Source organism: Acipenser ruthenus, chromosome 8 (genome assembly GCF_902713425.1).
Source record: "Acipenser ruthenus chromosome 8, fAciRut3.2 maternal haplotype, whole genome shotgun sequence".
Classification (NCBI taxonomy): domain Eukaryota; kingdom Metazoa; phylum Chordata; class Actinopteri; order Acipenseriformes; family Acipenseridae; genus Acipenser; species Acipenser ruthenus.
This window is the reverse complement of record NC_081196.1, coordinates 22,175,822-22,189,646: the sequence shown is the minus strand read 5'-3', so window position 1 is coordinate 22,189,646 and position 13,825 is coordinate 22,175,822. Positions and strand designations below refer to the sequence as shown.

The following is a 13,825-nucleotide window of genomic DNA, read 5'->3' as shown; positions in this document are numbered from 1 at the left end:
AATGCCGCAGTAAATCAAAGCCCTTCAATCAAACACTATCCATAGTACCTAATTCTGCCGAGTCAACGCCCAGGGGGCGTAAAGTTGTCATTGAGGCAAAAGTGTGTGGGGGGCATTGACTCGGGCAGGAGTGAAATTACAGGCATTATTAGCATTAGGTAGATGGATCACGTTTAGAATTAGGCATGCTTACAATTCAGAGGTAGAGCACAGCACACAGCAACGCCTACAAGTGTGCTGTTCATTTATTTTGGCCCTTTTCCTGTGTTTTGTTTGTTTTTTGTTTAATAAAAGGTTTAAACAAAAGAACAACACATGTGTAGGCTGGGCATTAGACTTCACTACTAAGTTGCCCACCAGCACAAAAATCACAGCACAAACATCCCCCCCCAAACGCCTCCAATAAACAAAAGATTTCTGAATCTTTTTATACATGTGGCCACTCGCCAATTACTTAATTGGGGAATGGCCACACATGTGATTGCTGGCAGGGGCAGATTTAACCTCATCTCTGCCACCCTTACACTATTTACAGCAGCAGGGCTTCTGCCCTGCCACACAAGCCCATTCTTTTGTAAATTAAATTGAAGACTTCTTCACCTGAGGGATTTATTGCAGGCCTTTTAGGTCTCAGATTTAGTGTGTGTGTGTGTGTGTGTGTGTGTGTGTGTTCAAACTTGCCTTAAGTGGTAACTCTTCTTCGGACACATTATTCTTGGGGTCTTCAGAATCTGAATTGAGACATTTCTAGTTCTGTATATTCAGAGATGCTAAGGTTTGATGATCTCAAAGAGTGAAGGTGAATATCAGTGATGAAGGTGCACGGTGAGATGACAAAACCAGGACAGTTTTAGACTGAGCTGTTTAGTACTATTAAACCAAATAGAGATAACGTATAAACATTCAATAGTACTGAACCAATAAAAAAATAGTACTTAACTGTCTATTATTGGATTTTGCAATGCCCCCCGATCTATAACTTTACTCCAATTATTGTAATTACATTGTGTGCTTTTTTAACGAAGTTCAATTACAACAGCGAATTAGTACTTTTGAAGTTCAGTGGCTATTTTGCTTCAATCGCACATAAAATATTATATTAAGTATAATTTCTATGAAAGAATAGTTTATGCAAATAAAAGTATAATAAAATATGTACTACTACTGTGACTACTACTAATAATAGTAGGCTGGATGCACTGGATCATTCTGTACGTACAGGGAGACCAGGCCCAGGTCTGTACTGTTCTGTTGTCGTGTGGTATTGTGGAGATTTTGTATTCATTGCCTATTGTCTGTTTGTAGATCCTTTCCATGGGGATGATGACTGAATACTATCACTACTTTTTCACCACACTGGTAAGGCATTGTGTTACTGATTTGAAAAAAGGTCCTTTTGAATCGTTACATCAGGGCTGTATTTTTCAGGGTAAAATTTATTTCACAACAATTGATGGTCTAAAAATAACTATTTTAGGATTAAACATGTTTATTAAAGCAGATAAAATAGCTCTGTCACATTCAAAATTATTATACAACAAATGTGCTTAAATATTTAAATGCTTACATGAAAAGCAGTACATTGTAGAATAGTTTCTTTTTTATGTCCACCTTGTAAATAAAGTTATACAAACAAATTGTTTATTGTTATAAAAGTTCTTATTTAAAATAGGTTTAGAAAAAGTGTCCTTTTCAATGTGTGTTGCCCAAGCAGTAATGTAATTACAGTTGATGCTTTCTTTGATTTGTAAATGTTAGAAAATCTACAATATTTATTTGTAATTGATATTTAAGTTTTGCTTTAGTTTTCTTTGAGCCTGTCACAGGGAAGTCGTGAACAGCAACTTAACGGCCACTGTGATCAGCACGGTTTCATTTTTGGGAGAGGGGTTCGTCACCCGGTTCAATGGTGGGCAGACAGGCATGCTTTCAGTGTGCAGAGCCTTTACTTTTGCTGTGCGATAACGTTTTTTACAGCACGAGAAACTGACTAATTTTAAAATGAGACATATACAGATAACTTCGATAATTAAAGAATGGAAAAATAAAAGCGATAATATTGTGGCTGAGGCAGCAAAAATAATTATTTCACCGCCACCAAAAAATAAAATAAAACAAGGCAACATGTTACATTATTTCTGCAGGAGCCCCTCTCCATAGCAAAGCAAAACACTGACAACTTTAAATGCAGAGGCTTTGATAAGCATACATAAAGACAGAACTAACACCGCGAATGCTAGAAAAAAGACAACAAAGAATGAGCGCAGAGAAGCCGACTTCAGGTCTCCACACACCAGAAGTGATGCGATTTTGTATTTGCCAATGAGACACTTTCGCAGCGACATGACCACACACCAGAAGTGACACAGAGGCGATGCAACAGGCTTGAAAACTACCAGATCTATACAACTGTTCAGAATTGATATTGACGAAACTATGATCAAGAGTTGTACATATTCGTCAACATAAATGTGGAAATTACGAGTGTCTTCTCTGACGGTATGTCAACACATATGGCAATAAATCATACACACCAGGCTTATTCAGTTCCTTTGAAATGGACTCCCATATATTATTTTTCAAATCTGTATCTTTATAATTGTGATGATCTTTGTCATAAAGCGCTGGGTATTTTTTCAATGATAAGTGTTATTGTTTCCTCTATCATTTTGGATACTGCTTCATCCTGCTGGACCACATGCATTGAAGCTGTTCTCTGATTACTCAATGCCCTATTTGCCCTGTGTCAAATCGCAAAAAATAGGATTCAATCCTATTTATTCGCGCCGCCCTGGTGCTGCTCCCACATCTCCTGTTGCGTTGCCTGTGGTGTGAAAGATACTTATCAAAAGTATTGGCTTTATTCATTTTGACGCATCGCTTCACAGTTCCGCTTGCCGCATGGCGTCTGGTGGGTAGCAGCCTTTAGGGTGTGATAGCAAATATTTCTATATTTATCTTGTAACGGTTGAAATGTGTTACCATTTCATGTAATTTGTGTCAGAAGCAGTAAATATAACTGTAATTTAAAAAATAGCTAGCCTTTAGGTAGGCTATAAAATACTTTGTAGACGGCTGTTTTTAATATTCTTTATCAATACATTCTTTATCAATGTAAATTCTGTATATGGTAATTATTTTTAGTTTATTTTACAAAACAAACATTACATTTGTTTTGAAGTAAATTAAACAACGTTTGTGGGATATGACTCGCTGCCAAACATTCAGATAACAAGCTTATTATTATTATTATTATTATTATTATTATTATTATTATTATTATTATTATTATTATTATTATTATTATTAGTCGTAGTACTATAGTTGTTGCAAACTTTAAATAACCAGTAGACTATAAATATATAACCTTTTTTTAAATGAAATTGGTAGTTTTTAGAGCAGAAGTGAGCAGGGATAGCATTACTACAGGAGACGTACTCAGACAGGGAGAATGAGGCGGCGTGGCTGGCAGAGTGGAGGGGCAGTGCAGGAGTGGCAATATTATTTAAGCCCAGCCTAGGAGCAACGATTTTAGACATTGAAGAGATTGAAAAGGGGAGGTTATTAAAAGGTGAGGGCGAGGTTGAGTGACACTGTGTATGCTTTTATTATTATTTGTGCACCAAATAAGGGGAGGGAATGAATCTTAATTTTTACCAAACTAAAGCAAGCTATTTTAAGTATTGATAATGATGATGTGGTTGTAGTGGGGGGAGATTTTAACTGCACCGTTGATTTTAACATGGATAGGAATAATGGTTGATGTCTGGAGGTGTCTGCACCCTAATGCAAGACAATACACCTGGTCTCATTGTCGCTCACAACAAATATGTATATAGAGTAAGGTTAGGCCGCTTCTACACATCATACACTCATCTGAATAAATAAATAAGAATAAGAAAAACCACACTATAAAAATATGAGGCAGTGGTAGGACAACAGCAAAACGCAGATTAAAAACTTTTGCCAGCAGTACACACTCAACTCAACCGGGTCACTGAACGCAGCAGTGAGAGAGTTAAAATTATCCAGTTAGAGAGCAGCCTGAACACAAACCACCAGGAGCAGACTCTACAAACCTTGAGGAAGCAGAGACACTTGCTGGGCATCCTGCTGAATGAGAGAGTGAGGGGGCGCTGGTGTGCTCCCGCTTCATGGAGCTCAGAGATATGGACACCCCCGCCAGCTTCTTTTTTGGCTTGGAGAGGAGGAGAGCGGACAGCCGGCAGATGCACCGCATCTGGACACCTAGCGGGAAGGAGCTGTACAGCCGGGAGGTGATCAGCAGGGAGGTAGTACAGTTCTATACTGAATTGCAATAGCAGCTGGTGGCCCCAAAAATTGGGGAGGCATAAAATATTAGGCAGCGGGTCCGACTTTGTCACTATTACATTTGAAAAGATGCTATTCAATACAAATGCTGCCAACCTACAAGCTTGACATTATCTATCAGACTTTAAATTATGGCGGAAAACCAAGAGTTGCACATTTGAAATGAAGCACTTTACGTTTGTTTGTTTGGTTATGTTTTTTTGAACATAACCAAACATACATATGAAAATAAGAGTTACTGGTGACGTCATTCACTTCTCATTCTCTCTACTGCCGCCTTCCACACAAATCAACGCACGCTAGAGTGAGACCAATGATTGGCAGACACAGCGGAAGGAGACCCGCCTCCTGCCTCCTTTTTGCTGTGTTTTTTAATGTGTGTGACTTTGCGAGATGAAAGTAGGAGGAATATGATTGGCTATCACTCTTCAGGCAAAATCTCCTTTGTCCTCCTCTCCTCCAGCGACTGTCTGGGAAGCAGTACAGCACAGAGAAGCCAGATTTTCCATCAACAGATATTGCTCTTAACAGCATTCGTGGAGCATCTTGCGTGCAAAATAAGTAATATTTATGCAAATAAAAGTAAATGTATGTGATCACTCAGTATGTGATTTTGTATTTATTTTTTGCTTAAATCTTTGAGGTGGCAGTGCCTCCCTTGCTTACCCAAAGGAGCCGCCACAATTGTATAACAAAGAGCCATTTCACCAGCAGGATAGGGACTGTAGCGTGCAAGGTATGTTTGTATTTGGACTAGTTTTAAATTTTAATAATAAAATACATTGTTTTGAATTCAAGTCCTGTAGAAGCCGACCTTTATCAAAATAATCTAGACACTAGATTCACGTTTCTAGTGAATATAAAGGAACAGTTTTATTAGAAATAAAACAAAATAAAGTCTCATATATATATATATATATATATATATATATATATATATATATATATATATACATTTTTTGTTCAGAAGGCAATTCTCACCCTTGCGAGATAAAGACGCTCTTTGCGTCCAGATAACTTATCAATAATTATCTATTACCAAGACAGCTAAATGATTCTAGCCTTAAACGCAGAATGATAAAGTCCGAAAACGGTATCTCTGTTCCAGCTGCTCGCAGGCTGGATCTCCAGTTTGTCACAGTTCAAAGACTGGTTTGTGTATTAGAACCTTGGATTTCGTGTCGGGAGCGCTGTTTGAGTGACGCGCTCATACTTTTGTAATGTTCTCTTTACCCTTGTGATTGGATAGTTTGGTTATTTTGGGCGGTGCCTGAGTCCACGTGGAGTGTTTTTCATTGGTTGTTCTCATTCGGATGCAACCCCTTGTTCTCCATTGGTCCACTATTCTGCCCCCTGTCGACTGTATTTGAGATGGACTATTTTTTGTCTTAGGTGTCAAAGCACCCAGAACTGTCTGAGTTGCGGCACCGAAAGAGTCATTCAGCGATCATGAAGATAAGCCATTTATTCAGCAGTTAGTTTATGACTCTTTTTTAAAAGGATTCTTTGTCAGTGGGGGAGTTTGTGACCAAAAACCAAGAAGACACAGAAAATGGTTTAAGATTCCCCTCTGTATTTCAATTCTGTTATTTTCATACACAGAATGATATTATGACCCCCTTAGATGCTACAGGACCAACTGCTCTAGGGTGTGCCCAACCTGAGCAAAGAACAGCATCAACTAGACAAGCCACTGACATATCAGGAGCTGAACACTGAGGTTACACAGCTTTCGAATGGAAAAGTTCCAGGCATTGATGGACTGCCCGCTGAATTAAAAAAATAATAATAATAATAATTCTTGACTGTGATTGGAGAGGACTTTCTGCAGGTGCTGGGAGAGAGCCTCCGAGACAAAGAACTGCCCTCAGCTGCAGGAGGGCAGTGATCACGCTGTGCCCAAGAAGGGAGACCTGCGTATACTAAAAAAATTGGAGACCTGTTTTGCTTTTATGTTCTGATTTTAAAATCATTTTAAAATGTTTTGCCAATAGACTCAGAATATGTATAGGAGCTGTAATTCACATTGATCAAACTTACTGTATACCAGGACGTTCCGTTTTTGATAATTTGTGATTTGAATATTGGGATAGTCTCTCTAGATCAGGAGAAAGCTTTTCACAGGGTTGGCCACACATACCTATTTAAAACCCTGAAAGCCTTCAGGTTTGACCCTGCTTATATTTCTTACATCCAGCTTTTATACTTCATTTTTTTAGCATTTTAAAGATCAACGATGGGCTGAGTCAGTTCTTCCCAGTGTGCAGGGTTATTAGGCGGGGCTGCTCCCTGTCTGACATGCTTTATTTGCTGGCCATAGAGCCCCTGCTGCACCTGCTGATTGACTGGGAAGTGCTGCCCTCACTCTCCCTGTCGCAGTGAACATGTTTGTGTGCAGTGACATCAAGGTGCTACGGCAGAGCCTGCACATGTTCCACGAGTTAACTAGGCAAAGTGTGGCACCTTCCTGTCGGTCAGTTGGCATGACACCCCCCGTACCCCCGTCCTGCCCAAGGCGCTGAGATGGGACAGGACAGACCAGGCATTAAAGTGCTGGGGGTGTTCTTCGGAATGGAGCCCTATATGCAGGAGAGAGGGTGGAGGGAATGAGGGAACGCTGCTAACCATAAATGCATTTAAAGACCTAACTCTTAACACAGCAGAGGTTAAGAAAGTCTATCAGCTGTGTGTGATGGAATCACATTTTAACCAGTTGAGGAGGTTGGTGGATTCAAGGTGGAAGGCATGTCTGGAGGTAGAGGAGGGGCAGAGGCCAGTGTGGAGTGTGCTGTATAAATTGCCCCTCACAAAGAGAGCGGGGGACCTGCAGTGAAGGATCCTGCTCTGCATTGTGTCCACCAGCAGGATTCTCCACAAAGTTGATTCTAGCTTTAGCTTAGAGAGCTGTTTCTGCTTCGTGAAGGAGACAGTGTTCCACGTGTACAGTGAATGTGTAAGGCTAGGACCACTCTTCCATCTCTTACAGGAGCTCCTGCAGAAAAACTACCTCAGTCATATTGTAGCTGGTTCAAAAATGCTATATAAACATCATAATACAAATAGCCAATATAAGTGTAACAGGTTTCTCAAAGAAGCAACATTCTACCTCAGACATTTTGCAGCAGCTTTAGGTCCACACAAAAAAATAAGTAAAAATAAAATCAAAAAAGTGCAACAGGAAGCAAAACAGGAAAAACTACGGAAGCAATCGGAGATCCCCATTGTTGAAAGCAGGCAGTGGACGAGTCGAGATGTCCACGTAGTAGAATAGCAACCAACCAAGTCCGAGGGAATAGCATAGCCACTCGCAGCCGGTGATGCCCGTTGTCAAGAACAGACGAACGCAGAATCAAGAGGACTGCATTGCAGTACAAAAATCAGCCCAGCCTGAGACGCCGTGCAGCAGAGCCACTCCTTGTATCAACAGGGTGTAACTCGATAGCAGGAGCAGGGGATAGATTCCAGTCCTGAAGTGGATCAGCGAAACCGAGGGAGTCCAGAAAGGCCTGGGCATCTTCTTCAGAAGAGTGAAAGAGGTGATTTGCAGAGCTGTGGTGGATCTTGAGAACCGCTGGGTAAAGAAGGAACGTCTGCAGACCTCAGGAACAACCAATGGTGGGAAAAAGCCTTGCAACGCTGTGCAGTGAAGTTGCTGAAGTCAGGAAAGAACCTGATATTACCGGCTACAGAGCAAGAGCAGTCCTTCCTGGCAGCTTGCAATATGGCCTGATGATCAGAGTACTTTAAGAGATTGAAGATAAACGTGCAGGGCTTATCTCTTGTTTTAGCTTGATCAGAGTAAATGCGATGCACACGCATTATCTCAATAACCCTGCCAGATAAGGACGGGAACCACAGTGGCAGAGATTTTATCAGAAACTCAATGGGATCAGAACCCTCTTCTACCTCCTTCAGTCCAACCAGGAGAAGGTTGTTCCATCTGTCTTCTGTCTTCGAGGTCCGTCATCTTTAGATTCGAAACGATCAGTCCTAGCTTCACAAGATATAATCGTTTTCTTATTGTGGTTTACAGAGGAGCGGAGAGCCATCAGGTCCGTCTTGAGGGCCCCCATTTTCCCTGGGTGAAAGTTAGGAATTCATTCTGCATGGTGGTAATTTTGGCAGCAGTTTCAATGCGTGAAAATAGGTGCTCGAAGTACTGCCGAGTCCGAGTCCTTCAGGCCTCTATGATGGCGGATGGGTCTGAGTCCGTCTTGTTCTTTTCCCCTTTGGACAGCGAGGAAGAGTGCAGTGGATTATCTCTCTTTTGGGTTGGTCAGCATGCTGGAGTACACCAACGATCAGCACAAGAGAAATTCGGGCAAGTAGCTATTAATATTGAAATAGACGAGGGGAGTCAAAGAGAAGGTCCTAAGCTGCCACCATTCCCGCAGGCCACGTAACTCCCCCAAGAATCTTAATTTTGTTGTGTTTTACCTTATAGTATTTTAATGGGTTTTAATTAATAAAGGATCTTAAAAGTCAAGTCTCTCTCTCTCTCTCTCTCTCTCTCTCTCTCTCTCTCTCTCTCTCTCTCTGCCTGCCACACCCTGTAGTCATTTTTACACATAGGCTCACTGTCACCTGCTGCTTCGACATCTTTGAAGACAACCACAGAAACATTTTTGCGAGGCCCTTAAATGGGGGGGAACGACTAATACACCGGTGTGACGTATGTGCCGGTGTATCTAATATTAAACTACTGTACCAGCGCCACAATGGGGTTACTACAGTCACAGTTATGGCTCGCACAAACTTAACTTTTGACATCCCAATTTATTTTTTCAGTATCTACAGCATTCAGGTCATGTTGCTAGGTAGAAACACAAAACCACTGTTCTAATTAAATGTTTTTATTTGTTACTCTCAATACCCTTAGTCATTTTGAACTTTAAACACAAGCTTTCAGACTCTTGACTGACCTCTCAAACGTCACAGCTATACTGCTTCACAACACAATAGCTGTCAAGTCTCTATGAATTTCCTTATTCTCATCCTCCCAAGCCATTGATTTGTCAACATTCAAACTGAACCCGCCCCTGGAATCCGTACCAAACAGCTGTTACTTAGAAAGCCGAGTAGTAAACTTTTCAAGTCTTCCATTCGTTGTAACTGCAATGCTATAATAATCAGGTGAATTTGAGAAAAAAAAGAAAATGCTACAAACAGGTTTGATTCTTGAAATTGCACGTTGTTGAATTTGTTAATCGCAATGCCGAAAAAACAGTACGTGACTGGAGACGAAACGAAGACAAACTTAGAATGGCAAAAGAAAAACGAGCAACGCAGTGGTACACTTGTAAAGTATGTGTATGGTTCTGATTAACAAAACAAAATGAATATATTTGTACAGCTGGAAATGTGATGCAATTGTACTGCACCGTATGCAACACTAAAATGTTTTATTTAATAGTTATTAAATGGTGCACTGTTTAGTTTATTGTTTTTTTTGCTTTAATTGATGCAAGCAGCACTGTTTCATACTTATTAGTACAACAAATTAATACAAAAAATTAAAAGCCAATGCAGCGGGAACTATCGTCTCAGTATGGTTTTGTAATGAAATGTTCAGGAAAGCAAAGAAGATATGTTTTTGAACTTGTTTGGGTACTTGATAAGCCAAAATAAAATAGCGGTAGGTTAATACAGATGTGATGTGGGATGTATAACTTGATTTTACACTCCTGTTAATTATTACTTTTTAAATTTTGAAAAACAAAATGTTGCAAACAAGGGTTATTTTGAAACTAAACCTGTGTATAGCTCATTATTTACCGGTGTTGAGCATGTAGGAAAAAAAAATTGTAGACAGGTCTGGTTGCCTATAATTATGGCTAGCATGGCTGCAAGAGGAGACCTCAGTGACTTCGAAAGAGGGGTGATTGTTGGGACGCGTTTGGCAGGAGCTTCAGTGACCAAGACAGCTCAACTTGCTGATGTTTCACGAGCAACGGTGTCTTAGGTGATGTCGGCATGGAACTCCGAGGGAAAGACATCATCAGCAAAGGGCAACAGTGGGCGGAAGAACATACTCCAGGATCATGATATCCGTGCATTAATTCGAATTGCAAGGCAAAACAGGCAAGCAACTGCAGATCAATTGACTGCAAATTTCAACCTGGGGCACAAGCAGACCGTTTCATCAAAAACGGTCCGTCGAGAACTCCACAGAGTGGGATGCCATAGTGGCCCAATGCCCTATTAAGTGACTTTAAATTGGTGTTTCCATTTTTTTGTCCACTACCTGTAGTTTCTGCCACACAACACCCTGTGTTAAGAGCCACCACTTTAATATTTTGTTAATTGCAGTGTTTACAGTTTTTTTACAGCTTAGAAATACTTCAAAATATGTTATTTTAGTAATCACCACGTTTTTAGTAAGTGCAAACCACCATGTAATGGGTTATTTAACAAAGACAATGTTGTTCCGTGTTATTAATTTGAACTAAAATTAAAGAATAATTAGCAGGGTTTTTAAAAATATAGTGTTATACACCCCCACATTTGCTACAACTGTTTAAATAATGTACCTGTATTTTTTTTTCTTTTCATTAACATCCTGACAACTTTTTACACTTATAACTTTAAAGTCTATTTCAAAGCTATTTTCAAATTTGGGCAAATGGTTCTGAAGCCTTAATTAACCCAGCTAATCGGAGGCCAAAACTCATGCAAAAGTAAGTCCCAATGACAAAGCTTTGGATAGCCCCAAGCTCTTGTTCTAATAAATGCCCATACCAAGTTTCATTACAGCTGAATGAGCGATTCTCAAGGTATACTGTAGTTAAAACAAACATACAGCAATCCCTGTGTTTCCCTGTTGCCAAAGTGAAAATGTAATTGAATATAGATTTTCAGTGCTCCCCTTATCATTGTTTAATGGCCCTTTTCCTTGTCAAAGGTATTGTTTCTCAGGTTTTTTAAAAAGTTTCTATACCTCCTGCCATTTTCACTGCCCATCACATCTCAGTATCTATGCTGAAAGCCTAACCTGGATGCAGCTGAGTAATGGATGGTATAGCATTTCTTGATTTTTGTGACTTCAGGCTGCACCATTGAAGTTAATTTAATTGTCATGTTTTTATGGCATTTCCTGGATTTTGTGGCTAAGCTTAAACCATAAAATTTAACACCTTTTTGTAATGAATTTATGATAGTTTGTTGACTCTATTGTACAGAAGAGTTGCTATAGCATTGTGGTCAATGTGAAAAAAAAAAAACTGAAATGGCATGCACTGTTGCATAACCCCTTTCAAATGAGTTCTTTAGAAAGTAATTGGAGCACAAGGAATTTAGCTTTTAAAAAGCCACTGTCAAGAAACACGTCAAATAGCTTTCACAATAGTTTACAATTTTGCGTCATTAGTTTTTTGTTCTACAGTAAGATTGTATTGCAAACAGGCATTTAGACCATGTTTATTTATACTGTGTTTTTATTATACAGGACCTGTTTGCTTTGGATCTTGAGCCCTACCGTTACAGTGGAGTAAACATTACTGGATTTCGACTCCTCAACATCGACAATGCGCATGTGGCTTCAGTTGTAGAGAAATGGTCGATGGAACGTCTCCAGGCACCTCCCAAACCTGAAACTGGCTTATTAGATGGGATTATGACAGTAAGAATTGGCAAAATATCATAGGGAAAAAAGGCACCTATTTACAATTTCAAGAATTTACTTGACACAAGAAATACTAATCTCTGAGTCCAAATAAGTGAAGATCAGAGTGCTAGATCTATTATAATTTGATGGTATGAGACCTTGGCCTCTCCCCTCTGCCAAGCCATTGAACCACAGTGGGTACCAGTGGCTGTGTTCATATAGTGTATGATTGTTTTATGATGAAGTATTATATAATGGAATCTAAAAACGTACTGCTGATTTAAATCGTTGAACTTTAGTTGTTTGTCCTGTTTGAACCAATTATTGTGTGGTGATTGAAAGTTTTTAAACACCCAAAACTTGGAAAATTCTTGCTAACCTTTTTTCATAGTTACCCATATACAAACTTTGAGTAGTTATAAGAGCTATGGGTTTCATTTGAATTTGTATTTTGTCCACTTTGCTTTTCAGACAGAAGCTGCCCTAATGTATGACGCTGTGTACATGGTAGCTGTGGCTTCACAGCGTTCCTCCCAAATGACAGTCAGCTCTTTACAGTGTCATAGACACAAACCTTGGCGCTTCGGACCAAGATTCATGAACCTATTTAAAGAGGCAAGTAATGTATTTTTGTGAAGCTCAAACATTTATTCAAGCAAAAATAGAAGTCAATAGGAAAATAGGATTTATTTTGGGTTCATAAAACATAACATTGTGCATTTGACTGTGTCACATATAAATACAGTGCTAACCTGTTATAACACGCCTCATTATAGTGCAGAATCGGTTATAACACGGTAGGGTCAAGGCTACCATTTGTTGCATAATGCCATTACAGTAGCCCTTTTATATTAGTTATAAGGCGGAACACAAATAGCACAGTCTTGTAACTATGGCTCCCCACTATAGCATTATAAAGGGTGAGCACTGTATTAGATAGCCTGATAAGAAATCCATTGCAACTGCTTTGCTGATGCTGGCGCCATCAAAATGACTATTGATTAGAATAACAAATGAATACTAGCCAGCGAGATGAAATGTTTTGCCCAGGAGAAACTCCATTCAGCTGTCTATTGTTTGCAACATCAGTTGCAAAGGTAAAATTGGCTTTGGAACACTGTGACCTGGATGGCTTGTGGTGACGTCAGACCAGGAAGAGAATGACAACAAGACTGTGGGTGAAGCGCTTGGGCGTGGATTTATTAAATAAAATAATTAAACAAAAAAAAAAAAAAAACACTTTCACAAAACAAAAACGGCACATTGGCCAAAATAAACAGACAGTAAATTTAAACAAGTAACATGCTGGTTTTATAGCCAGCACAAGTTAGGATTTGTTTGTATTCTTACTTTTTATAGATCTCTCTCTTGCGTTCCTCCTCTGAACACCCAGCCCCTGATGATCCGCTCTTTTATACAGCTGTGCCGGGGCTCAACTTGCTTGTAATAATTCAATTGAGCCCAGGGACATTCTGCAAGTAAAGTGATTTGTCAAGGACGGTAATTAACCCTTCTCTGCCGACCTAAAACAGTGCCCAAATACATACATTTTAAATAATAACAACACTTAACACAAATACAAAATAATACATATAAACACAGGAGCGGGGTGTACCCCGTCACAAGCACCCACAATTGAGATATAATGTGAAACAGACTTTACATACGTTTTCAATAGAGAGAAAATAAACATAAACCAAAACAACTCTAATATAAATAAATAAAATAGCACCAGGGTTCTCTTTGTATCCCATACTCCTCTGCACAAAGTTTGATGTGGTTATTGAAAAACACCTAATAAAAGAGAGATGTACGTGAGAATAGGCAAATAGTGGAAAAAGGGCACTACTTTGGTGTAGCTCCCCCCAAAAAAACATCTCCTATTGCCGA

General features: G+C 39.5%; 1 protein-coding gene across 1 annotated transcript in view; it reads left to right on the top strand.

Annotated features, from left to right (window-relative positions):
• Positions 1-13,825, top strand: part of LOC117407445 (glutamate receptor ionotropic, kainate 1-like) — a 102,585-nt gene that overhangs the window by 55,048 nt on the left and 33,712 nt on the right. Inside the window, 3 exon segments of the mRNA XM_059028698.1 lie at positions 1,306-1,359; positions 11,777-11,950; positions 12,407-12,550. Of these exon segments, the coding sequence (XP_058884681.1) occupies positions 1,306-1,359; positions 11,777-11,950; positions 12,407-12,550 (372 nt within the window).